Source organism: Tamandua tetradactyla, chromosome 1 (assembly GCF_023851605.1).
Source record: "Tamandua tetradactyla isolate mTamTet1 chromosome 1, mTamTet1.pri, whole genome shotgun sequence".
Classification (NCBI taxonomy): domain Eukaryota; kingdom Metazoa; phylum Chordata; class Mammalia; order Pilosa; family Myrmecophagidae; genus Tamandua; species Tamandua tetradactyla.
This window is the reverse complement of record NC_135327.1, coordinates 52,045,425-52,071,282: the sequence shown is the minus strand read 5'-3', so window position 1 is coordinate 52,071,282 and position 25,858 is coordinate 52,045,425. Positions and strand designations below refer to the sequence as shown.

General features: G+C 39.1%; 1 protein-coding gene across 3 annotated transcripts in view; it reads left to right on the top strand.

The window, feature by feature from the left end:
- The window catches only part of PLCB1 (phospholipase C beta 1), a 706,046-nt gene that overhangs the window by 611,184 nt on the left and 69,004 nt on the right, over positions 1 to 25,858 (top strand). For 2 of the 3 annotated variants that reach the window (XM_077115679.1, XM_077115662.1), the window contains exons 28-31: positions 1,748 to 1,824; positions 1,925 to 2,014; positions 2,822 to 2,879; positions 3,465 to 3,551. In XM_077115679.1, the coding sequence (XP_076971794.1) occupies positions 1,748 to 1,824; positions 1,925 to 2,014; positions 2,822 to 2,879; positions 3,465 to 3,551 (312 nt within the window). Of the gene's footprint in view, positions 1 to 1,747; positions 1,825 to 1,924; positions 2,015 to 2,821; positions 2,880 to 3,464; positions 3,552 to 18,963; positions 19,082 to 25,858 lie in introns of all 3 variants that reach the window. The other variant, XM_077115670.1, reaches the window with a different exon arrangement.

Genomic DNA, 25,858 nt, shown 5'->3' with positions numbered 1-25,858 from the left:
TGCCCTTAGATACCTCGAGTCTACAGGCCTAGGAACAAGCCCTGGAATCTGTATTAATCCCCAGACATCCTTCCATAACTCCTTGAAGCCAGGAGAAAGGCCTCTGGGGAAGAGCAGGTCCAGGGTGAGTGCAAGCTTTTAGCTAGAATGAGGCATTGCAGGAATCCAAGAAAATATGGGCAGTTTTCACATACCAGAATTTCACAGACAGTTTAATTAATGGCATTAGAAAGCTGTAATATTTCATGATTTCTTTAATTGTGTGGGTCAAGATGAAGCAATCTCTTTTGAATGATCAAAATGGATTTTCTACTGACCTAAACCCCAGTTAATATTTGTTCATATTTAAACCTCTTCCCAGATGAATGTCTCAAATTCTTTGTTAATCTTAGGTTGATGTGGCTCTGAATTGCAATTCTGTAAGAAAATTTCTTTCTCAACACCTTTTATTCTCATCGATAAGAAGGGGGTTTGAAAATAAAATTTTAAATCATAATGAAAAGTCACAGGGCATAGGGGTGAAGGATGAGGTATGGACCTGAATGTCTGAGCTTGCACCCAGCTCTGTCATTTACCAACTCTGTGGCCCTGAGCTAATGACTTAACCTCCCTGTGTCTCAGTAATAGCCCCAACTTCACTGGGCAACTGTCAGAAATAAGTAAGTGAATACATAGAAAACTCTTCAAACAGTACCCAGCATACATAGATTGTCAAAGCTCACTGCTGTCACTATTACATTGCTTTGTTGTATTGTAGCGACCGCTTAAATAAATTGATCAACTCACCTAGCTTTATATGTGTTTGGGAAAAAGAGTTGCCATCTTTGGGAAAGAGGCATAGGGCCGTCAAAGGAAGCTCATACTCACCTACTCGGTACTCTAGAAAGAAGACCTGAGTCCAGTTGTTGCATAAGTAATGGAAGATGATTCTGTAATTTCTCCTTATAGAATAAAGAAAGAGAAGGATTGACAGGCAGAATCACCTTCATATAATTGACAAGTATTTATTAGGCATATGCTGAATGCTAGGCATTATGCAGTTGCTGTCCATTTGAAGATTGGTTTGATGAGAGACTAGAAGCAAGACAAAATCATTGCTTTCATGGAGATAGATTCAAAGTTCAGAGGCAGCACAGAAGAGCAATCCTATTGTTCTTTGCATCAAATGGAACTTACCCACACAAGAACACAATATTGATCTCTAAGATGGATAACTCATTTCATCCTTGATGTAGTTCAACAAAGAGTATTAACAATAAGCCAAGAATTGTAAGTTGCAGTTAATTTTGAATTGCATTTTCATCGTATCCATTTTTATTAGAAGCATCACAGGATCTTTAAGAGATGTAGAGATAGCAGTATTGAAAATCTCCTTCATGACCAAGAAAATGTAGGGTCAGAAAATGTTGGCCCCTTGCCCCAAATCACACATTTGTTAAGTCCTAGAGTGTGAACTGGAATCTGGGTTCATCCCATAAGTTGAATTCGCCCTGAACTAAGCTACAACATCCAGCATAATAATGTAATGAATTCTGTATAATTAAAATGAGATAAGAATTGCATAATAAATCCTGTTGGCTTAAATTATGTAATGGTGTAAAATGATGTCCTCATAGACTTTGTCAGATATCTGACAATTGCAGCTATTTTGAAATGTCAATCACAGATTTTCTAGCCACAGCAACTTTTGTGGGCAATACTTTGTTTTGATCACGTAAAACAGCGAACCGGCATTTTGTTTCCCCAGCTTGTTCAGAAGCTGACGGATGTTGCAGAAGAGTGTCAGAACAATCAGCTCAAGAAGCTCAGAGAAATCTGTGAAAAGTAAGCTTTTGTTCCCATTACAGTGATAAATAAATAAATTGATTAAACACATCGCCATTTGATATGCCATTTCCCCCTTTTATTTCTGTTTTGACTTTAGAGAGAAGAAGGAATTAAAGAAGAAAATGGATAAAAAGAGGCAGGAGAAGATAACAGAAGCTAAATCGAAAGACAAAAGCCAGATGGAAGAGTAAGTAGAAAAAAAGAGCCCCATGCCTTACCTTTTCCACTTGGGGATTGTTTTTATTCCCTATCAGAGTCACTGGTTCCTAAACATACATAGACAGGTCTGTGAAGTTTCTCCTCTGATTCACTTTTCAAAAGATCCCTTTTGTGAAGTTTTTAACAGTGTACTGTCAGAGAGGCCGTTCAGCAAATGACTGAGGGCCACCCAGGGTCTTTTAGATACAGACTGGGTAAAGAGGGAAATTCCCCTTGGGAAAGATTTTCTCCTCACTTCATGTATTGTTAGGCACGCTCAGAGTTGAGATGGTAGGAGGCTGTGATACTCAAGTTTAGTGATTTCATTAACCTGAATCTCAATGTGCTGGGAATGAGCGAGGAGCTGGAAGGAAAGCAGCCCTGAACTGTGAGCCAGGGGTTGATTCATCAAGAGCATAGCATTATGGAGCCAGATGAGTGGTAGAGATGCAAACATGGAAAGAGATATGAATGCTACTGAATTCAAGAGTTGCTGGAAGCTTTGGCTGAGGCGTGGAGAACGAGCGGCGGGTACACCGAGATCCCCCAAATTCAGCAGAGCATCCCAACCACCTGGGAAGTTTTTGAAAATACAGATTCCCAGGCCCTGCCCCTAGACACTGGAGTCCATAGGCCTAGGGACCTGACTTTGTCAAGAGCTAGTGGATTCTATCTTACTTGCAGTAGTACTAACCATGTCTAGAGTTCTGTGAACTCTCATCCAGAAGTCTGAGATGCCCCATATTGGTGGAGCCGGATGGGTTTGTGACATGATCTCTTTGTCCTCTGCTTTCAGAGAGAAGACAGAGATGATCCGGTCGTACATCCAGGAGGTGGTGCAGTACATCAAGAGAGTACGTCTGTTAATCCCGCTCTCCTCTGTGAGAATGTTTGACAAGTGCATTGTGAGCTTCTGGAAGGAAATGCCGTGCCGTGTGTATTGTTTTATTGCCGGCACCTAGCAGACCTGCTTCAAAGAAGTGGGCCCTCCAAGTTGCACGTTTCTGCATGTTTAATTGCAGAACACTATGTAAAATATTTAAAAGTTGGCAGTCAAGAAGATTTTCAAACTCAGGAGGCCAGAAACATGGCATAAAATAGGAGTTTTTCCAAAACTGACTTAAGTTGTCATCAGTGATGGAACATGGCAACCTAAAGGGCAGTCCTCTTTTATTTTTTAACTTGGCATTATTGAAACTTACAAATATGCACAAAAACATAAGAATAATATAATCCATGGGTCAAGCTCCCATCCATGTAGCCATTACCATGTTCAACATTTATCAGCTATCTCCTTTTTCTCTTGGACAGTTCTTGACCAAGATAGGTAATAATTAAATGTATACTACCATTGATCTGAAAATATTTCAATTTTTTTTCAAAATGTGCACTTGAAAGTTCAGAAGAAAATAACTCTTTCTTTGTTAATTTTCTTATAGTTAGAAGAGGCACAAAGTAAACGGCAAGAAAAACTCGTAGAGAAACACAAGGAAATCCGTCAGCAGATCCTGGATGAAAAGCCCAAGGTAAACTGAAATGGATAACACACAATAATTTCATTTTTTTTTCATTCAACAGGAGTAAAACCTTCCTAGTTCACATAAGGTGAGAAGAGTGTCAGATAAGTTCTCGCATGTCAAACTCACGTGTCTTTCTCAATGGCAGTAAACATCTTTATTGGAATATTCGGTCTGCATTTATCATAAATTTAAAAACTTTTTTAAATGGCAAATGCATGGATTCCTCCTGTGGTGATTTGCTTTTTGTCGGTCTTTGGCAGTGTTCAAGAATAAGGTTTTTTTAATTTTTAATTGTGAAAAAAAAACATACATGCGAAAAAGCAATAAATTTCAAAACAAACCACAACAGTTAGTTATGGAATAGATTTTAGAGTTTGGTATGGGTTACAGTTCCACCATTTCAGGTTTTTCTTTCTAGCTTCTCCAAGGCACTGGAGACTAAAAGAAATATTAATATAATGATTCAGCAGTCACACTCATTTTTAAAATTCTGTCTTCTCTGCTATAAATCTTCCTCCTCTGATCTTTCTCTCAATCATTAGGGGTGTTTGGGCTATGCCCATTCTAACTATTTCATGTTGGAAAGAGCTATCTATAATATGGGTTGGGAGATGGAACTAGTTGATATTTTAGAGGCTGGGCCCTCTGGGTTTCAGGACCCAGCTGGCCTAGGAACCCATCTAGAGGCTGTGTTTCTGGAAAGTAATCATAGTACCTGGAACCTTTATTGAATCTCAGATAAAGTGGTGTTCTTTAGGGTTGGCAGGAAGGGTTTTGACTGAGGTTTGGCAAACCATGGTAAATAGCAATATTTAGCTGAATTTGTGTAACAGTAGCCTCTAGAATAGCTTCTCAACTGTATTTGAACTCTCTCAGCCACTGAATCCTACTTGTTACACTTCTTTCCCTGCTTTTGGTTAGGGATGCATTGTCGATCCCACGATGCCAGGGCCAGGTCATCCCTGGGAGTTATATCCCTTGTTACCAGGGAGACTTTCACCGCTGATGTCATATCCCACGTAGGGGGGTGGGTAATGATTTCACTTGCAGAGTTGGGTTTAGAGAGAGACAGGCCACATCTGAGCAACCAAAGAGGTCCTCCAGAAATAACTCTTAGGTATAACTATATGTAGACTTAGCTTTGCTATATCATAAATAAGTGCCACAAAAGCAAGCCTCAAGATTAAGGGCTTGGTCTGTTGACTTGGGAGTCCCTAATGTTTGAGAAGATATTTTTAACTTCAGATAGAAGGCCAGGAAAACTGAAGAGCACATTTTCCACAAGAAAAGAAGTATTTTACCCCTCTTCCACCTCACCAGGTGATTCTAGTGTGTAGGATCACAAATCTGAGAGAGGTTAATCAAGTTTCTATCTAATTCAGCTCCAGATATATAGTTATTGTAATGATGGACTCTTTCCAGCAGAGGGCGCACTATACCAACATTGCCCCGAATTTGCCCTAACAGAATAGTCTCATAAATGTTTTCCCTCTGTGATAATAGTTTAGTTAGGCTCCACTTTAAAATTACTTTATGCATGTTGTTTGGTAAAAAATCAATTGTGTCACAAATATTAACTTTAAACAAACTGAGTACCTATAAATCAAATATTTTCAGGTTGGCAGACAGCATCTAAGTTTTAAACATTCTATCCATTTTGATTCATCACCGAATATTTTTTTTGCTTGTGAAATAGGTGCTTTTCCGTTTTCCTGACCTGAAGTTAAAAATATCTTCTCTAAAAGAGACCGCCATTCCATACAGGTACACTTTGAACCCAGAAAGCTCAAAAGTACTAGTTGACATCATTATATTGTCTATTAGTTCAAATTACTTCTTACAGATTTCTTATAGCACAATGTACTTTGAGGTTATTTCTGCTTTTATTGTACAGACAGGACATTTATTTAAAATTTTTGCTTCTTAAAATTTTCAGAGTTGGCAATATAGAATCTCAAGCAATAATGAAAATCTAAGAATTAATTATTATTTAAGTCTTCTGGTAATTTTTAGGTTTCTCATATAAATTTATTATTCAAATATTCTTGGTTGCCATCTCAGGTTGATTATACATTAATAAAGTGAAATAAATTTTACACTTATTTCAGAAACTGCTAAAGTTTCCATTCAGGATTGAATTCTCTTTTAAAAATGTTCAAGTGTTCGAAGCAAAAGATCCAGGTCCTACAAAAGGTGAAGCAAAAGATCACCTTAACAATGATCAGACCCAGGTGATATATTCAGAGATGTACATTTTCAATCCGTGCTGTCTGAACTCAGAGTAGTCATTACTTTTTTTTGGAGATATAATTTGCTTTTGGATACTATCTCATTAGCTAATTTTTGTATTGTAAAAAGAGCCTCTTGAAAAATATTTTTCATACAGGATTTTTATTTATTTATTTTTTGCACGGGCAGGCACCAGGAATGGAACCCGGGCCTCTGGCATGGCAGGCGAGAACTCTGCCTGCTGAGCCACCGTGACCCACCCTGCACTGTTTTTGTTTCTGTCTTTGATCCAATAATGTTAACAATATTACACTTAATGCAATCACAAATCTGTTTAAATGACATAACACATGGTATTAAAAAAACCTACAAATTTTCTCATGTTACAACTCTAAGTTCATCAAGATTGAAATCAATTTTAGTAGGTACAAGGGTATTGCAACGGTGGCTCAGTGGCAAAATTCTTGCCTGCTGTGCGGGAGACCCAGGTTTAATTCCCGGTGCCCATCCATGCAAAAAAAAAATCAATTTTAGTAGGTAGTGAAGCATCCTCAAACTTCTACAGTGAATTAACTTTTGACTATTTTATCAGTCAGGGTGCATTCAGCTGAAATTTTACAGAAAACCCTATTTAAACTGGTTTAAACAGTTACATTTATTATGTAACATTACTGGAAGTTCAGAGATATGGCCATTCCAGAAATGTTCAGGTCGTTAACTCAACAACCTCATCATAGATCCAGGTTTTTTCAGAATTTCCAGTGTGCTGTCTCAGCTTGTTGCCTTCATCCCCAGCTGTAAACTCAGAGTCACAAAATGGCTACCATAACTCCCTGCATCATAACCTCACATAAAACCATTCAAAGGCAGAAAAGAGAATGTCCATCTTGTGTCTTTTTTAGGATTGAGGAAAACCTCCCTAAATCCCCCAACAGACTTCTCCTCATTCGTCATATGCTTATTCCGTATCCCGTTCACGGCCATGGGAATGGAATTGTCGTGATTGACTTAGAGCAATTAAGATTCACTAACAGGGATGGGGGAAGTTCAGCTTCTCCTGATTTCCACAGTCAACAAATACCTGAACATAACTGATGTTTTCTTATCAAAGAAAAATAAGGAAAGTGGCCGTTGGGTAATTAACAGTTTCTGCCACAAACATAATTATAGCAGTTTTCTATTTCTTCTTTCTTAGCCTCTTAGGAAGTATTTCTGTGAATTTTTAGTATTTCTGTTGTCCTCAACTTTTGACCGTATACAGGCACCATGATGAATTTCCCTTTCATCCATGAAGCTGTCCTTACGACACTCTTATATAGTCTAGACTTGAAGGTTGCCTTCAAACAAGGTTGGTTTCATGCCAAACTGAACCATTTGTTGAGAGGTGTCCTTCAGGACTTAAAAATGCTGTGCTTGGGGGCGGTGCGAGGGTAGTTTAGTAGTAGAATTCTCGCGTGCCATGCCGGAGACCCAGGTTCAATTCCCGGCCCACGCACTTGCCAAAAACAAACAAGCAAACAAACAAAAATTCAACAAATGGTGCTGCAATAATGGGATACTCACATGGAAAAAGAATGAAATGTGACCCCTGCCATACAGCATACAAAAAAATTTTTAAAAAGTTGTGTCTGGAAACCATGGATCTAATAATAAAATAGGAAATCATGACATTAATATTGGAGGACGTAGTGGCTGAAAAAGGGACAATGGACATGACAAGGAGAAATAATTATAAACAGTGGAGTAAAATAGAAAGGTCAAGTATAGAGCGTGTGGGGAAAGGCAAACACAGGGCAAAAAACATTGGCAAAGTGGTGCTCAGGACCAGCCAGGCCAGCGTAGCAGTGGGGGGTACACCTGCAATGGTGGGACAGGGACCAGAAAGAGAAGGCTGCCTGCTCTGCAGTCATCTTCCCCCATCTCCAGTATCAGAATGGCCTTTGAAGTTTGGCACTGATGTGCGAGAAGTGAACAAAAGGGAAATCAAAATAAAAAGAGGAGCAACTCAAGGAGTTGATATTTATCAGCCACCAGGATCTATTCAAAAGGTTCACAGAGTCGGTTGCCTTCTGCCAGAGAGATGAAAAGGCTGAGTGGCTTTATGACATTAGAAATGAATGAACTGTCCTATCACTACCTTTTGGACATGGAACTTGAACTGACATTACAACAGGTAATACCAAAGATGGCTGTAACTTTCTTGGGAATAAGAAAGCAGGTTAAACTTTGCCATGGTTACTGAGGTAAAGAGAGTTCCTCAAGCACTTCGCAGATAGGATGCACAGCTTTCTAACTAGAAACCAATGAGTGCTGTTCTTGGGTTTATACCACATTTATCTGCTACATGGCATCATATTACCCATTCTTCACTTCCATCATATTCTGGACAGGCATGATTTGTTTACTTACTCTTTGGACTTATTCTAACTAATAAAACAATGTGTTTTAAGTTCCTGATCTCTTCCTTAACTGGGGGTAAGCTTTTTTTATGTTACTGTTTCTCCCAGTGTTACTATCCTGAGCTCTTCTGAATCCCAAACACATAAGCATAAATTTCCAACCCTTTGATAAGAAAACAACTCCTTAAAAAGTGAACAAACTGGTATAAAAAAAATTAATAGACGACATTTGCAAAGCCAGTGTTTGAAGGACATTTCTCCAAAGCCAAGGAGCTGTTCTTCTGGCTAGCTTTACTGGAAGCTGCAGATGAGGATTAATTTAAGGTGTAGCTTCGCCAACCATTTACTCAACAATGTGTTCAGCACCTGGAAGAATCAACTCAATTTCCCTACATTTTTACCATCTTGAAGCAAAACAGTCTTAGAAGAATGTTCCCCAATCAAAATTACGTTAAAAATCTACTTCATTTCCTGCTCTTGTTGGTCCATATTTGGTAGGGGACCAAATGTGGCCAGCCAATAATATGAAAGCTTATTTTAGAGTGTCCTATGTGTTGTGCATTGGTCCCTTTTCATCTTTACAGATTATTTTTTTCCCATTAAAAAAGCCATGCTCTATGAGACTGTCCCCTTTGCATGTAAGTTTTGAGGGAGAATGTGACTCTAGAGGCAACTTGTGCAATAAATAAATATTTTGGGCTCCAATTTGGTGTAAAATCATGTGTGTTGTGGTATTCAAGCCCCACAGAAATTTATAAGGTTAGAAACAACAGTAGACATTCTTCAAAGAGAATACCCAGCAACTTTTCAGTGGAATTTTAAATTCTGGAGAAATGTGCAGCTGTGTGCTTCCCAATGGAGAGATATTTGATTCATTCCCGAAGGTAGGCTGTTATCAGTTTTGTTCAGGTCTGTCTTTTTATGAAATCTGTAGCTGCAGAATTCTTAGGATGGATACAATGAAACTGGCCAATCTTTCAACTCAGGGATGTAATTAGTTTCCTTGGGATTTTTGTACCTGTGTTTGCCAAAGCCAATAGGAAAGAGTTTATGGCTGTAAAGAGGATTAAAAACAATTCAAGATTTCAAACCCCAAGTGCAGAGGCACTGAAACTGTTGTGGTCATGCTCAACTCTGTGAAGTGGTTGGCTGGCCAAAGGGCCCTCTGCCTTTTTCCTGAGCGCTTCAAAGAGATTTATTTTAACATGTTGAAACATTGTTAATCAGGAGTTGCCCTGAATCTACTGAGAATATTCCAATATATATTGATCACTTTCCAGCTAGTGACTCTGAATAATTACAAGAATAATTATCTTTTGGGGGAACATTTTAATGAACCTTCTCCTTAACCTGATACAAGTTGATAGATGTGTAATTTTACTTTTTATCTGACATTTCATTTGTGTTTGATGCTTCTCAGAATGCAGGCTTTCTGTTTTAATGCAGCCAGTTAGTGAAAAAGAATTCCAGGAAGCTTTAGAGCATTTTAATTTAAACCCAAAGAAAGTGTCCTCGTGTAGCTCCTGGCTCTATTTTTTCTTCTCTTTCCCCACCCACCCCCAGCTAGGAAAAATATAGAGTGATTTTCCTCACTTACCCCCTGACTTCTTTGTAACAGAGTGAATGACTCATCTTCCTGGGGGAATTTAGTCTGGTCAGACCCGCTGCAGAGCTCTGAGACAGAACCCTAAAACCGGGGGTAGTATAACTGCCTTCCCATGCCCAAGGGGATAGAAACTTACTTGGGTATTTAAAGCAAAGCCTCCTTTCTTACTTGATTCATCCGTGCCTCCTCTAATCTTTTGCTACATAATGGAGAAATGCTCCCCACAGCCACCCATTGGACCTTCTCACAGGAGAAGCCTGACCTCAGTGTGCAAATAACCGCAAAAAGGCTATGTTTTGCTCATTGTCAAATCTTAATGGATCTACCCAGTGGGTTAGTTTTATTGTTTGTTTTATGGAGGGAATTTCTTTTCATTTTTATCAGTACAAAAAAACTGCCTTTAAAAGACATACAGTTATTCACTATTTTCCTAAATATAAAACTTAGACTTGATGACTCTATTTCTGGATAACGCAGGGACTTAAGAAGTATTTTAACTCCATTCATCCTCTCCCAATTTATTTAGAAATATATGTCTTTTACATAGACTTTTTAACCCAGAAGACATCATTTTACAGTATATAGGCAGTGTTCATTTAGATTTAACCACATATTCACAACCTCATTTGCACATTCTTTCTTGTATCTCAAACTATTCATTTCGGTTCTTCTTTCTCCTTAAAATAGTTTCTTTACCATTTTCTTTCATGCAGTCTGCTGGCAATAAACTTACAGGTTTTCTTGTTTTTGTTTTTGCCTGAAAATGTCTTGATTTCCCCTCCTTTCTGGAATACTATCTTTGCTGAATATAGAATTTTAGGTTGGCAGCTATTTCCTTTTAGCACATTGAAGATAAAATTCCACTAGCCTCTGACTTTTATCGTTGCTGTTGAAATGTTATAATTGTTCATCTTAGTGTAATTTATATGCGGCAGAAATTTATATCTGTATGTATCTACTTATATCTGTTATATATATATATCTGCATATATATATGCAGATATATATATATATACACACACACATATATATGCAGTTTTACTAGAATCTAAATATGTGCTCAAGATGGTGGGCTAACATCATCGGTTCTATAAAAATCCTCAACTATCATGTCAACAAATATAGCTTATTTCACGTTTTCCCCTTTCAAGCTAGGATGTCAAATATATATACACACATGTAAAATAAACGGGACCTTCTATTCCACCTCTCAGGCTTCTCTTCTCAGCATCTTCCATCTTTCTGTCTTTCTGTGCTTTCCTGTAAACAGTTCTTTTTTTTTTTCTGACCCTTGTTCTAATTCACTAAATCTTTGTTTAATCTGCTATTGTACTTATCCATTTGCTTTAAATTTTAGCTTTTGCATTTTTTTTTACATCTAGAAGTACTGTTTGCTTCATTTTCAAATCTGTAATCTGTGTAACCTAGATTATTGGAGGGAAGATATCCTGTTACATTCTGCACTTTGGGCAGACCACAGGCTTTGAGTTTTGCCCTTTCACCTTGCAAGGCTATCAAAAGGAGAGTCCATGATTTCTAGTATTAGCAAAAAACATCAGGACGTCAGGGCAAAAACAACTTCCCTACTTGTTACCTTTCTAGGTTTGATGTTCCCTTCAGTTTGGGCCTGATCATTCTTTACTTTTTTTGTGGTTTTTAGGTTCTTTAGGAAGATGCTTTTAATACGGAATCCAACTTTTTCAGTTATTATCAGTGGGATGGTTCAGATAACTAAACCAGCCATTACCAAAAATCCAGAAATAGAAAATCCCCACATAATGTGATGGTTGGGTTCTGGTGTCAGTCTGGCCAGGTGATGAGACACAGTGGTCTGGTCAGGCAAGCTTTGGCCTGACCATTGCTGTAAGGATGTTTTGTGGTTGGTTAATAAGCCAGAAGGCTGGTGTATTAAATCATCAGTCAGCTGATTATAGCCATGGCTGATTACATCTATGATCAACTAAGGCAGGGTCTCCCACAAACAAGATAATCCTTTCAATTGGATTTGATCCAATCAGGTGAAGACTTTTAAGGGAGAAGAGAGAATTTGTACTGCTTCTTCAGCCAGTGAGCTGCTGTTGTGGCGTTTGTCATGACTCTCTGTCAGAGTTGCCAGCCTGCCCTACAGATTTTGGACTCTTTGATTCCCATGGTTGCATGAGAAATCTTTATAAATCTCATGTTGAAAACATAAATTGGTTTTCTACTCTGATTAGACTTAAAGGCATTAATGACTCTGTTTCCAATAATCAAGATGGCACTGACAGTCCACGGGGTGAGTTGCCAATAGAGATACTCAAAATATCACTATTTGATTCTGCTAATTGTATGCTTATACGAGGCAAGGCTCTGGCTGAGCGTGCTTTTGACACCTTAACGGAGTTTTGTAGAATTAAGAGGTATAATGATGTTATATCATTATATATAATGGTTGTTAATGGATATACAGTTATGAGGGAAAGGGGTGAGCAGAAGGCTTCAAATTTGCAACTTAAGCAAATTTGGAAAATTTTACGTGGAAAGATGTGAAAATGTCTGTGTGTGCCCTGAAAGAAAATCTTATTTTCTGTGGTCATAGACTTGAGATTGTGGAGGGCCAGGAGTAATCAGTCAGGCCCAAGCAGGAGCAATCAATCAGGCCCAAGCAGGGAAAGTCTCCACAGCATTGGGGCGGAATGTCCCCAAGAGTTAAACAATAACCAATGTTAGGAAACTGAGGGAATGGGATGTGTTTTGTCAACAGCTAACGGCATTCTTCCTCTTCTATGATCACGCTTGCTTGCTAGCAACTGCAAAACCACAACATGATTTTAGCCTTTATAAGCACACCTTGAAAACCTCTGGGGCAGCTCTCTGAATGTTCCTTCTTGGAGGTTTCTGAGGCAGTCGCCGGCCGGCTAATAAAGACTCCAAATTGGCTTGCAGTTTTAAATTATGTGGTCTCTCTTTCGATGCGCCCCACAACAGAGATCTCTGAAAACTAGACGCAGAGCCTCTTTGTGTGAGTAGTAGATTTACTAATAAACTAAAATCTCAACCTCAATCTCAAAGAAGGATATCTTCTGTTAAAGTAAACACTTTGATTGGAAAAGAATGAGATCCCGAAATTTGGGATGAGAACTTATGGCTTGATAATGAAGGTAGTGGGGACATGGAAACCATGGAATCTGCTGAGCCTTTTCTAGACAGTCCTATAATGGTCTGTCCTGAGAAAACAGCTACCCCATCTCCAGCCTGCCCTGAGGAAACAGCCATCCCATCTGCAGACTTCCCTGAGGAAAGAGCTTCCTGACCTCCAGCCTGCCTTGGGAAAATAGCCAGTCTCCTCAGAGGAGTCTGCCATCCAACTCCACCTAAAGAGAGTAACCCTTCAGTGCTGCTAAAACTGTAACCACCTCCTGTTGGGAAACAGCCCTCACTCCTCTGTCTGGAGTGATTATTCCTGATTCACCAGATACACTGCAACAGAATGCCCTGAGTTAATTGGCTTGAAAGAAACTTCCAGTTCTTTCTATGATCCACCCCGACCACCCCTCTTTTCTTTAAAACCTATAACTAGAATAAAGTCCCAACAGGTCCCGAAAGGTGAGACACAAAGTATGACCTATGTGGAAGCATGCTATACTCCAAAAGAACTGCATGAGTTTTTCAGTCTATATAGATAGAAATCAGGGGATTCTGTGTGGGAATGGATATTAAGCGTGTGGGATAATGGTGAAAGTTGGATCAACCTGAATTTATTGATATGGGCCTACTAGGCAGAGATTCTGCATTTAATATTGTAGCCCAAGGGATTAAAGGGGCATTAACAGTTTGGTTGGATGGTTTAGCTGAAACGTAGATCAAAAGGTAGCCAACATTACCTGAGGTTGAAATGCCAGTGTAATGTAGTTGACAGGATCCAGAGGCTTAGAGAGCTTGGAATGTTAGGGTAGATTTATCATGGAAGACCTGCTCACATACCCCAGGAATGTCCAGAGGACACATCTTTCACCAGAACTTTGAGGAATAAATTCATGAGACTTGCTCCATCATCACTGAAGAACTCTGTGGTCACCCTTCTTTGTAGGTCAGATGTTACTGAGGAAACTGATGTCACTGAGTTGGAATCATTAAAGACAATAGGAATGATCAAATCCTGAGTTGGCAGAAGTTAATCACATGTGGCAACAGTTAATCACCATAGACAAGGTGGGCATGGCTACCATAATGGACAAGAGATCCAAAGCAGAGGTCAAAATAATCTGACTCTCAGAGACTTGTAGCATTGGCTATTAGATCTTGAGGTACCTAGAAGCAAATTAGATGGGCAATCTACTAAATTCTTGTTTGAGCTATATAAGCAGAAGAATTCTAGGTCAAGTGAACCGAAGTCTAACTTGATACAAAAACAGTGAGTAACAGCCCCTTAATCAATTCCCCAACTTGACACAGTTTACAGACCCAGAGCCCCTTGAATAAGTGAGAGGCCGGGTCCCTTTGAGGGAGGACCCTGTTTCACTGCCACAAATTTATACTGTTAATTTTCCTCCAAGCCTTTCCCAAGGAGACCTATGGGCTTTTACCAGGGTAACTGTGCATTGGGGAAAAGGAAATGATCAGATATTTCAGGGATTATTAGACACTGGTTCAGAAATGACATTAATTCCAGGGGACCCAAAATGTCACTATGATCCACCAGTCAGAGTAAGGACTTCTGGAGGTCAGATGATGGATGGGGTTCTAGCTCAGGTATGTCTCACAGTGGGTCCCAGAACCCATTCTGTGGTTATTTCCCCAGTTCCAGAATGCATAATTAAAATAGACATACTCAGCAACTGACAGAATCCCCACATTGGTTCTTTGACTCATTGAATGAAGGCTATAATGGTAGGAAAGGCCAAGTGGAAACCTCTAGAACTGCCCCTACCTAGCAAAGTAGTGAATTAGAAAAAATTCTAATTTATTGGATTCTTGGAGGGATTGAAGAATTAGTGCCACTCTTAAGAACTTGAAGGTTACAGGGTTGGTGATTACTACCACATTCCCATTCACCTCTCCTATTTGACCTGTGCAGAAAACAGATGGGACTTGGAGGATGACAGTGGATTATCGTAAACGTAACCAAATGGTAACTCCAGTTTCAGCTGCTGTTCCAGATATGGTATCATTGCTTGAGCAAATCAACACATCCCCTGGTACCTGGTATTCAGCTATTGATCTGACAAATCCTTTTATCTCAATAAGCTATTGAGATTAAGTAAGGACTATGAGATACAGCTTGAATTCAGCCAGCAAGAACAGCAGTATTCCTTCACTGTCCTTCCTCAAAGATATATCAACTCTCTAGCCCTATGTCATAGTCTTGTCTGCAGAGACATGCCCAGTTGTCTGGACAGGCAAGCATTGGCCTAACATTTGCTGCAAGGATATTTCATGGCTGGTTGATAAGCCAGGAGGCTGGTTTATTAAATCATTAGTCAGTTGATTGCAACTCTGGCTGATTACATCTATGATTGCATCACCTAAAGCAGCTCTCCTGCAAACAAGATAATCCATTCCATTGGATTTGAGCCAATCAGTTGAAGACTTTTAAGGGAAAAGGGAGAATTTTCACTACTTCTTCAGGCAGTGAGCCTCTCCTGTGGAGTTTGTTGTGGCCCTTCATTGGAGTTGTCAGCTTCACAATCTGCCCTGTGGATTTTTTACTCTTCCATTCCTATGGTTGCATGAGATACCTTTATAAATCTCATATTTACAGATCCCTCTTGTTAGTTCTGTTTCTCTAGAAAACCCTGACTAACAGATAGTGGTTTTAAAATTTTTGAATTAATTATCATCTGTGTCAGTAAGGGTTCAACCATCAAAGCAGAATGAGTAGGTATATGTGTGTGGTACAGGGAATGAGCTTACAGAGCGGGCCTGTAAATCATCTGAGTGATTGAAACAAAATTGTAACTGAAATTCACCTGGACACTATTCTTTCCTCCCCCTTTCCTTCCTCTGTCTGCTACCTTTCCCTTTCTTTTTGCCATTATTTTTCCTTCCTGAGGATAAGGAAGTGTGGCAGCATGGTGGTGGGTGTGTTCAAGGGAGGACAGAGGTCAGAAGAGAATACTTATGCTGACAGAGGACATGCTCAGAGTTTTCCCAGCAACCACCAAGTTTACCATCAGGAATAGGGTAGGGTAAGATGGATTTTAATCCTATTGGCTTTCAGCTGCCCACCTGTTGTAGATACCCAACTAGGTACAAACCACAAAATATTTTGGCTTCACTACCTCTGTGTGTATTGTGTATGATTGATAGAGATTTTTCTAATACTAATTAGGTTTGTATTCCCAATGTTTATTTGTAAAGTAAGGTAATAGAGATGACCGCGCGTGCGTGCACACACACACACACACACCATCTACATATTTTTAAAGCAAAAAATTTAAATGTGATTGGTTTTAGGAAACCATTACCTGGTATTATCATGTCCTTCTATGTTTTAACCAAGAGAAATTTTTTCTTGCAGAAAATCCAAAGAGGAACTATATTAGGTATTTGAAATATTAGATGAAACAGTATGTAGAGACTAGGGAAAATGATACAGCAGAAGGGAAAACGATATAGCAGAAGGGAAAACATAGGACTGCTGGGCTGAAAATACCCTGAAGAAAGTTGTAATTCAAAATAGGAATGCAGTCTCCAACAGAAAGAGTCACGTCCCCTACTTTCCATGTATTGTTGTCTAAGGCCAAATTAGTTTAACCAACCTATTGCTTAGAGTCCTGTTGACAAATTTTCTGTCCACAAAAATCAATTGATGCAAGTCTTCTGCAATTATTTTACTCATTAGCTGAGGATAATCTATTTGAATTTGACAATGAGGTCTTTAAATTTTTAGCTGTAAGCAAGGCACAAATAATATCCTTGTATCACAATGAGTCTCATCAATTAGTTTCTTGCTAATGAATGACTTCTGCTAGAATGGTGTCTTCGTCTCCTAGAACTGCACTCACAATGTACCAAAAATGAGGTTGCTTAAAACAACCGAAATTTATTGTCTCATAGCTTTAGAGGCTAGAAGTCCAAAAATCACAGTGTCAGCAGGGCCATATACCTTCTGCCACCTGGAGGGGAAATCCTTCCTTGCTTCTTATGGCTTCTGGTGTTTCCAGCAATCCTTGGCATTCTGTGGCTTGGAGATACATCATTCCAATTTTTGTCTCTGTCTTCAAATGGCCTTCTCTCCTGTGTTGTCTGCCTCTGTGTACAAGTTCTTCCCTTCTTATAAGAACACTAGACATGTTGGGTTAGGGCTCACCCATCTTAAGTAATTGCATCTATAGAAACCTTATTTCCAAATAAGGTCACATTCTAGTGACTGGAGATTAGGGCTTGAACATATCCTTGAGGGGACACAGTTCAACCCCTTGCAAATGGTCAACAGTTCATGTTTCCCATGGTTTTGATGGCTTCTCCACAGCATCACCATTGGGGTCATCACACACACGCACATGCACACCCATGCAGGCTCACAAATACATTTACACACTAACATATACTCATTGTCATATGCTCACACACGTTCACATACATACCCACAAACAACTTTATACAGTTGCAGGGAAACTTAGCATCTTTTACTATTTTGGCATCAAAGTGGATTTTTCCCTAGCTAATAATATTAGTTATCTGGAAATCCATTTCTAAGAAAGCTATGTGTACATGATTGGAAGACATACAGAAATATAGAACATACTTTGCCTTCTAGCTTCAGTTGAAAAGGATTTATTTCCTTTTTCTTGGAACTTTAGTTATTATGGGGAAAAAAGTAGCTCTTGGGTTTTGAAAAATATGTAATAAGCCATTGGGGTTCTTATATTTATTGGATCCTTGTTTTAAGTGGGACCAAAAAACAAAAAAACAAAAAAAACCCCCAGGACTTACAAAATATTATAAATCAGTTAAGACATCTTTGTAATTGTTAAGATACCATCTCCAGTACTATCAACATGGTGAAAGCTACTACCATCCCTCCTCTGGTTTTCCAAATAGCCTCCTACCTGGTCTTCCTGTTTCCACTCCTAATCTATTCTCAATACAGAAGCTGGAGGCATCTTTTAGAACATAAATAAGTCATGTCACTTCTCTGTCCGAGACCCTTCAGAGGTTCCCATCCCTCTCAGAATAAAAGCCAAGTCCTTGCAAAAGCCTACAAGGCCTAACCTGATTTGACCCCACTTCGCGGCACCCCTTCTTCATTTCCTCATGGGCTGGATCTCTCCTCAGGCCATACTGGACTCCTTGCTGTGCCCCAAACAAGCCAGGTCAATCGCATTCGGGCCTTGGCACCGCCTGTTCCGTCCATCTGGAATGCTCATCTCCCAGGGGTCTCCTTGGGCAACTCCCTCTTGTCTTAAAAGTCTTTGCTCAAACTGTCTTCTCAAAGAGGCCTTCCATTTTAAATTTGCAGCCCTCTTCAGCCACTTTCCCACCCCTGGCATCCCCCTCTGTTCTTTTTTGTTTTTCCTAGCATTTATTGCCTTCTTTCATGCTGGGTACCTTCGGCTGTCTGAAGTGCATTGTTTAATGCTGGTCTCCCTCTGATGGAATGGAAGCTCTACAAGGGCAAGAGCTGTGCCTGTTTTCTCACTGATGTTCATTAACACTCTTGAGTTCTAAGCATCCAAGAACAATACCTGGTGCAGAGTTTGTGCTCAGTGAATATATGTCAAATGAATGACTTACATAGAAGGCTAATAAAATTAACTTTGAGTACTGAAACATAGCTCTCTCTTTTTGGGGGAGAAAAGTATCTCCATTAAGTCCAGACTCATTCGACTGCATTGTTCAACTGAACAAAGTGCTATCAGTAACTCAACACCATCTTTCCTGGAGTTTCTTGACAGCAGTGGGATTTCATGGAGAATTACTCAACAGGAGGAGTTGCAATCCCTATTTAACATCTCAGACCTCAGAGGTAGGGAAAAACTGAGGAGGACTTAATTGCCTTTTCCATTGCACTTGTGGTAGATCCAGTGCCACACCACACCAGAGATGTTGGCATAGGTAGGAAAAGGTTGTTGGGACTTTTAAATCTCCATCCTAGAAGTCAGTCCAAAGGTTCTCCTGGACAAACCGTCTGTAGCTCCAGGTGACTTAGAAGTCAATTTCAATGCCACAGCAATGACAGCCTCCCTTTTTTTCCACACAGGGGGACGTTTCCTCCTCATTCTTGTCGGACACTTGCCATGAGGATCCCTCTGTGTCCCCCAACCTTGCCTCCCCCAACCCTCAAGCTCTCAAGTGGTGACCACCGTCCTTCCGGCCAGGTAGGACTGGATGGGAGGGGTCGCTTCTGAGAGGAGGGTGGCGAGTGGCCAACGGTGCTCAGGACTGGGGACCGTGTGCCTTCCCTTCCCTTCCTCTACATTCCCGTCCTTTTTCCTGCCTCTACTCCCACGTTCTCCTTGTGCTCTCCTGCCTTCCTCAGGCATTCGTTTCTTCATCGTCTTCTCTCTCCCTGACGTAAATCCCGTTCTTCCATAGTGTCTTTCTTCCCCTTTCTATTTCTCCAGTTGCAAATTTGGCTTTCTTTTTAAACTTGATCTGGACTGTTACTGAAACATTCTTTCCCCATTCTGACTTCTCACTATGCTATCTTCCCACAGTCCTATTATTATTTTTTAAACGGGATTAAATGAACTCTCAGGGAATCTTCTCAACCCATTTCACTCAATTTACTACACCCCTTCTCTTAAAGAGCCAGCAAAACTCATTTTCTTCCCACACGGTATTTGGTATTTTGATGGTGGACCTCACTGCAGGGGTGCTTGGGCAGGCGCTTCGGGTGGGGCCAAACTGCAGCTTGACAATTAGAGGGAGATTTAACTTGCCAAAAGGAAACGCATCATAAAATTTATTGTATTCCTTTATATAATAAGGATATCGGCCTAAGGCATTCCAGTGTGTGCACATTTGGGCAGAAAAGAGGCCTTCTTGTGACCGTAAAGAAAGCCTTTATTCTGAAGTAATGACAATAGAGTTCTACAGGGAAGCTTGCAGTGTTTTTCTCTTCAGATATGTGTTGATCTGTGAAGTGACACAGCTCACACATATAACAAGGAATTATTAAGAATGACAACTTCACTGAGAAAGAGGTTCATGTTTTCCCTCTTTCTGTACAACAATTGCCACTTAAAATGATGCTCCAGCTCAGTGCTTGTCAACATTTAATGAGGATGTGAAGTACTGGAGGATTTTGTTAAAATGGTACCATCTGAGGCCTGAGACTCTGCATTTCTAACAAGCTGCCACTGCTGCCAGTAAGGAATCATACATTCATATGCCTCCTGGCTTATGCATCTGGAGAAGTACCTGGAAGTAGAAACATTAGGCTGATTCTATGGTATTTTACTGTACTGTAACCTAATCTTCAGTCTGTCCTTTAGATACCTTTTGTTTTTTTTGTTTTTTTTTAACTACTGACTGTGACACTTGAAAGAGAGAGGCAGACAATGGCATTTGAGAGTAAAGTCTCTATGTGGCTATGAATTCTGTCCATGTCTGTCTGTCAATGGTGATGATTTTGTTCCTGTGGTGACCTTGTGCGACAGCCCTTATCTGCAAGGACATGGGAGAGGTGGGGCGCTCAGTACAGATTTCTGGCCTTTACAGGAGGACGGCTAGGAGACTTTGAAAATGTCTCCTTCATTTGGCATAAATGTTAAGAGAGAACTTTAAAAAAGTCAAGTGTAAGCCACACTGGATTTTTGGTTGTTGCACTTGTTACTGCCCTGATAATTTGGGAAGCTTGTGGTGGAATATTTACCGTTAAATAAATAATATTAATTTATTTAGTAAACGTAATATCATATTATCTCTGGTAAGGCAAACGGCACTGGAGATCAGAACACATGACTTGGGTTTTATTTTTCTAAAGTATAATAGACGTAAATGGTATATATTTCTCTCTGTGCTCTGCCAGGCTTGTGATAGCCCTTTCACAACTTATATTCCCCTCAGAATGGAAGCTGAGCCTTCTGTTTAGCAAAAATATTTCTTTTCAAAAGAGATAAATATTCCCACACATGCAAAAAAAATCTTTAATCATCTGGTTTTGTCCCTTTAGTTTCCCACATATAAAAGGTGACATAAAAATATTCCTATTTCAAACTTTTCATGGAACAATAAATCTCACTGCTAAAAAGAAATTAAACTGTTTTGCATCTGAAGAAGAACGAAAAGTTCTTTTATAGCAGCATCTAAATAATAGATTTTTATACCAAGTTTAATATTTCCCCAAATGTTTCCTGCTTGCTTGCTCTCACTTAAGCATCTCCAATCATATACTACAATTAAAAGGAAAATGAATGAATATGAATGTATGTAAAATTGTCACACATTTGCCAGGAAAAAAAATGACTTTTTTTTCTGTAAAGTTGATCCCAAGACAATCCATTACATAAGTAGTTGAAACTTCAGATTTTTTAAAATGTGTAAATACAAACCTTTATTGATGAAAAATGTATTCCTTTACCAGTTAGAGATTAATAGATGAGGCTGGACATATTTAAAACTGGTCATTTCTATTTTTTAATAGCTATAAATCACTGTAGAGAAAGATTTAAAACAAACAAGAAAAGGATGTTTGGTTATGTTGTGTATATATGAACCTTTGTGTAAAGAGCTCTAGAATGACCAATTTCTAAAACTACTGATAACATAGCATTAGGAAATTATAAATTTATGTCATATATTTATTAAATGCCTGCTTCATTCTAGAACATCAATTTCAATAAAGGGTGAAAAGAAAGAAAATGCAATTCTTACACACTGTAAGAAAAAAACAGAACAGTTCAAGGCCATGGAAGGGCATTAAATTATTTTATTCCTGACTCTTATGTAATAATAAAAATAATGACCCCTAACATTTAATGAGTATTTATGAGATTGTCATGTACTTTTAAAGCACATCAAATGTATTATCTTCCTTTTCTTGCTATTGGACTCTTGGGGAAAGGTTAGCAGACATTGCTAAGATCACAAAAGAAATGCCAAGTCTTGGAAAGCACATGCACCGTGTCCCTCAGGTGTTTTAGTAAATATCTGAAACCATGGTTTTTGTGGTCTAGCTGTCAGGTTTGGTGACATCTCTTTCTCACATTGCCAAGGACACAGTCTGTGCCTTTGTGTATTCATCTATAAAATGAAGAAACCACCGGCCCAGCTGTTAAAGGAAGTCAATCCCTTTGATTGGCTAGAAGTGGCAACAACAGGCAGACTCCAAACTTGTTTTCATCTGCTGGCAATGTTCCCCAGTTTCCAGAAGAGTAGACTGAATCCTGCCAGGGACTTAGCCCCCAAACTGATTGCAACATTGAGAGGTGCTGAATATCCAGGAAAGTGCCCTCAGCCCTGTGAAGATGGGACCCACCTCCAGGAAACCACCCCATTTGCTGCAGCTGTTTCCACACAGAGGCAGGCAGCTGTTTTCCGGGTTCCTCACATCAAGCAGAGACGAGGGAAGCTCGGAGAGGTGGCGTGGCCTGCACAGGTGTGTTAAGAGGGTGTGGATGTATCCTCCTCTGTCAGGGGCCGCCGAAGGCTCCCAGCTCCACTCTCAGAGAGAACAGGATTGGGGAAGGGCCAGCCCACCCTCTCCTCCTCCCTTTCCTCTCTCCTTCCATCTCTGCTTAAGTGCCTAAGGGTGAGTGCTGAGTCAGAGTAAATGGGTGCCCTCCCCTTGAGATCTCTTCCCATTCTTGCCTTCTTCCCTCCCCTCCCAAATCCCTCTCAGCTCTCAGAACTATATCCTCATTAACCAAGCCTGCGTCTCCCACTTGAAAAACTGTGCACTGCATTATATAGCAAAGGGCTTAGGGTGTATGGTGGTCTTTGTGTTAAGGTCTTTTTTATTTGTTATGCAGTTGTCTTTATGGTTTCCATTTTATTCATCCAAGTAATATGTATCAGGCCTCCATATTTATCCCTGTGGCTACAAGGAAACCTAAAGGAACTTCTTAAAGTCAAGGATTTTGAGCTTCTTGGAAATGAAACATCTTCTTTTAGATTATGTTCATCACAGAAACTATGTATATATATATATATATATCTCCAGTCATAGTGCAGGAGGGTCTTTTGGTAGAGCATGTGGCAAATGACCCTGTTCTCCTTTTCCCCTTGAGTTAGAGGAACTACTCTGGGCTAAATTATGAAAGATTTTAGTAAGAAATAAAAACGGATTTTCGGAGACTAGGCATAAGTAAATACCCAAATAGATTCCCAAGGGTTCGCAAGTCGTTTCCTTGAAGATTTTTAGTTTGGCCACAAAGGGGGCTGGCTGTAAGCAGGGGATTGCCTAAGATGGGGTGACCTTTTTAAGATCTCCTTTGAGTCCATGAAGGATACAATTCATTAAAGTCAGAAGTTTGCCACTAAAATAATAGGTATGAGATCCAGAGAATTCAAGGTGTTGGAGGACTCATTAAATAGGGTTGCATAAATATCATGCTGAAAGATTTAATGAGTCCATAGGGTCACTTATAGAACAATGAAGCAGAGATGACCTAGAAAAAATAAATTAGAATCGATACTGTGCTTCAGAATTAACAACTATAGATTGTTATATTAATACCCGAGACATGACTTCTATAATTATATCTTAATGATGAACGTTGGTGGTCTCATCCTGGGGAAAAAAAAATGAAATTTTGTTCTTTTTTTTTTTTTTTTTAGCTTTTTTAATTCATCACCAATAAATAAGCAGATTTATACATAGGTGTTTATGTGGCCTCCGGGAAACATGAATACTTTAAGTAGCTACAACTGGGTGAATAGAGTTGATTTTTCCTTTCCTTAATTCAAACAATAATTATTGAATGCCTCCTGTAAATACAAGGCACTGGACTTGGGGCTGGGAATATTAAAAGATGCAAAAAGAATTCAACCCCCTTCCCACATCAAATTCTGACAGGCTAGTTATACAGCCATGTCCAACAGAACTTTCTGTGATTATAGAAATGCTCCTTGTCTAAGCTATCCACTAGTTACAGGTGGTCATTAAGCATTTGAAATGTGGCTAAGGCCACTGAGGAATTGAAATTTTAATTTAATATGTATTTAAATATAAACAGCCAATTTCTCCCCCTCACTCCTTTATTTTTAATGTCAAGGATTTTTGTGAGCTGGTTATTAAACACAGCCTTTCTTGAGATTTAGAATTAAATAAATTATATTTAAAAAAAGCTATAGATGCTCAGAACTCATTACTTACTAATTATTTAATACCCTATACTGTTGTCTCTGCTCTTGACCAATTTACATCTATTATCTGTTAAGCATCTCTTCCAAACTCCTTGTACAATGTTTCTACTTTGGTAATGACTTAGTTTGCTTCTAGAGTTGCTATGATGAATACCATCCAACAAGTTTGTTTCAGCAAACATTTATATTCTCTTAGTTTCATAGGCAAGAAGTCCAAAATCAAGGGTCAGCAAGGCCATTTCTTCTGGAGTCAGGATTCTGGTACTGGCTCTCCACAAACCTTGGGGTTCCTTGACTTACATCTCTGTCCCAGTCACTTGGCAGAGTTCCTGGTGTCCTCCAGCTGCTGTTCTCTGATGTCTGGCTTCTACTGGTTTCTGTTTTCTCCTGACTTCCAGCTTCTCTTTATAAGGCCTTCAGTAATACAGATGAAGGCATATCTTTTGTTGAGGTTCATGATTCATTCTACCAAAGGGAACTTGAAATTCGCCAGAGTGGAAGTATTTACTCCATAAGAATCAGCAGATGCTACAAATCAACCTTTTTTCTTTTTAAACATGGGCCAGTTCACCACCAGGAGGGTTTTCCCTGGATTTATGCCTAGTTCCCTTTGTAGCTTATAATAGTTGAAAATATTAATATCCATCCTAAAATTAAATAAAACAAAGGACATTTTTCTGCTGAAGTATAATTTATTCATTTCTCTTAACCTTTTTTTGTTTGTTTGTTTCCTCCTCCAGAAAAAGACAGTACTACCTTTTTGGCCTATTAACTCTCAAACTCTGGGTATAAAATATCATTTGGACAATAGAAAAGTTCCCCCAAAAAAGATAAGCCTAGCTTGACAATATTTTTCTGACCCAGTCAGTATTGCCTTCTACCTGCAGATTGCCTCAATTGTAATGTAATATCCTTCCCACTGCTAATGCTACCCTGTGGCCAATACTAACACTTGCCTCATTTGCCATCTTTTTTCCCTACTGAAAGATTTAGGTAATGATAAATGTCATAGAATAGAATTTGGGGGTAAAAAGCAGTTTTCAGATTTAATTTTATTTTTTGTAGGTAACATTTCTCTCTAATGTCGCCCTCTAGCCTCTCAAAGCAAGTAAAAAATTGCTCTGGCTTTGAACATGAAATTCATTTAGGAGAATTCACATTCAATCTTTTCTTAAAAATGCAAACAAGTCACACCCATGGTCTCAAAAATGAGAGTCCCAGAAAGTTAAAATGACTTGTCCAAGGTCACATAATGAATAAGTTACAGCACTCAATTTCTTGCCCAAGTCATTCAACTCAAATTTGTACCACAGTACATCTTGTTTTCTGATTAAAGTCCTGCTCATTTATGATTTCCTGTATCATCAAAACATTTTATGGGAGTCTGCTTCGAGTGATTATAGAAGCAGAAATTCAAACAGAAAACACTGTCATTAAAGTTTTCATCCTTTCTCCAGATAAAAACTTATTTGCACAAACATTTTGGAATCATGAATCTAGACTGAATTTAAGCATGAAAATGGATGCTATCCTTGTCATAATTATAGAGAAAAGAAGGGATCCTAGGACTTATTTCTAGATAACTCTTCATCGAGAGGTCTGGTGGAGGAAAGAAAACCTATAACAGACAGAAAAGGGATGGAAGAAAAAATCCGGTTGAGAAGAGATTAATGAAAACTTCTCATTTATGATACCATCTAGTTTCTCATGAAATGCCAAGTCAAATAATTGTCAGGGAAGAATAGTGAAAAATAGATTTCATTACTCTAATGGTTGGCAGAGTTTCTTTATGAGTCAATATTCAGTGGAAGGACAATCTCTTAATCAGTGTATAACATAATCTC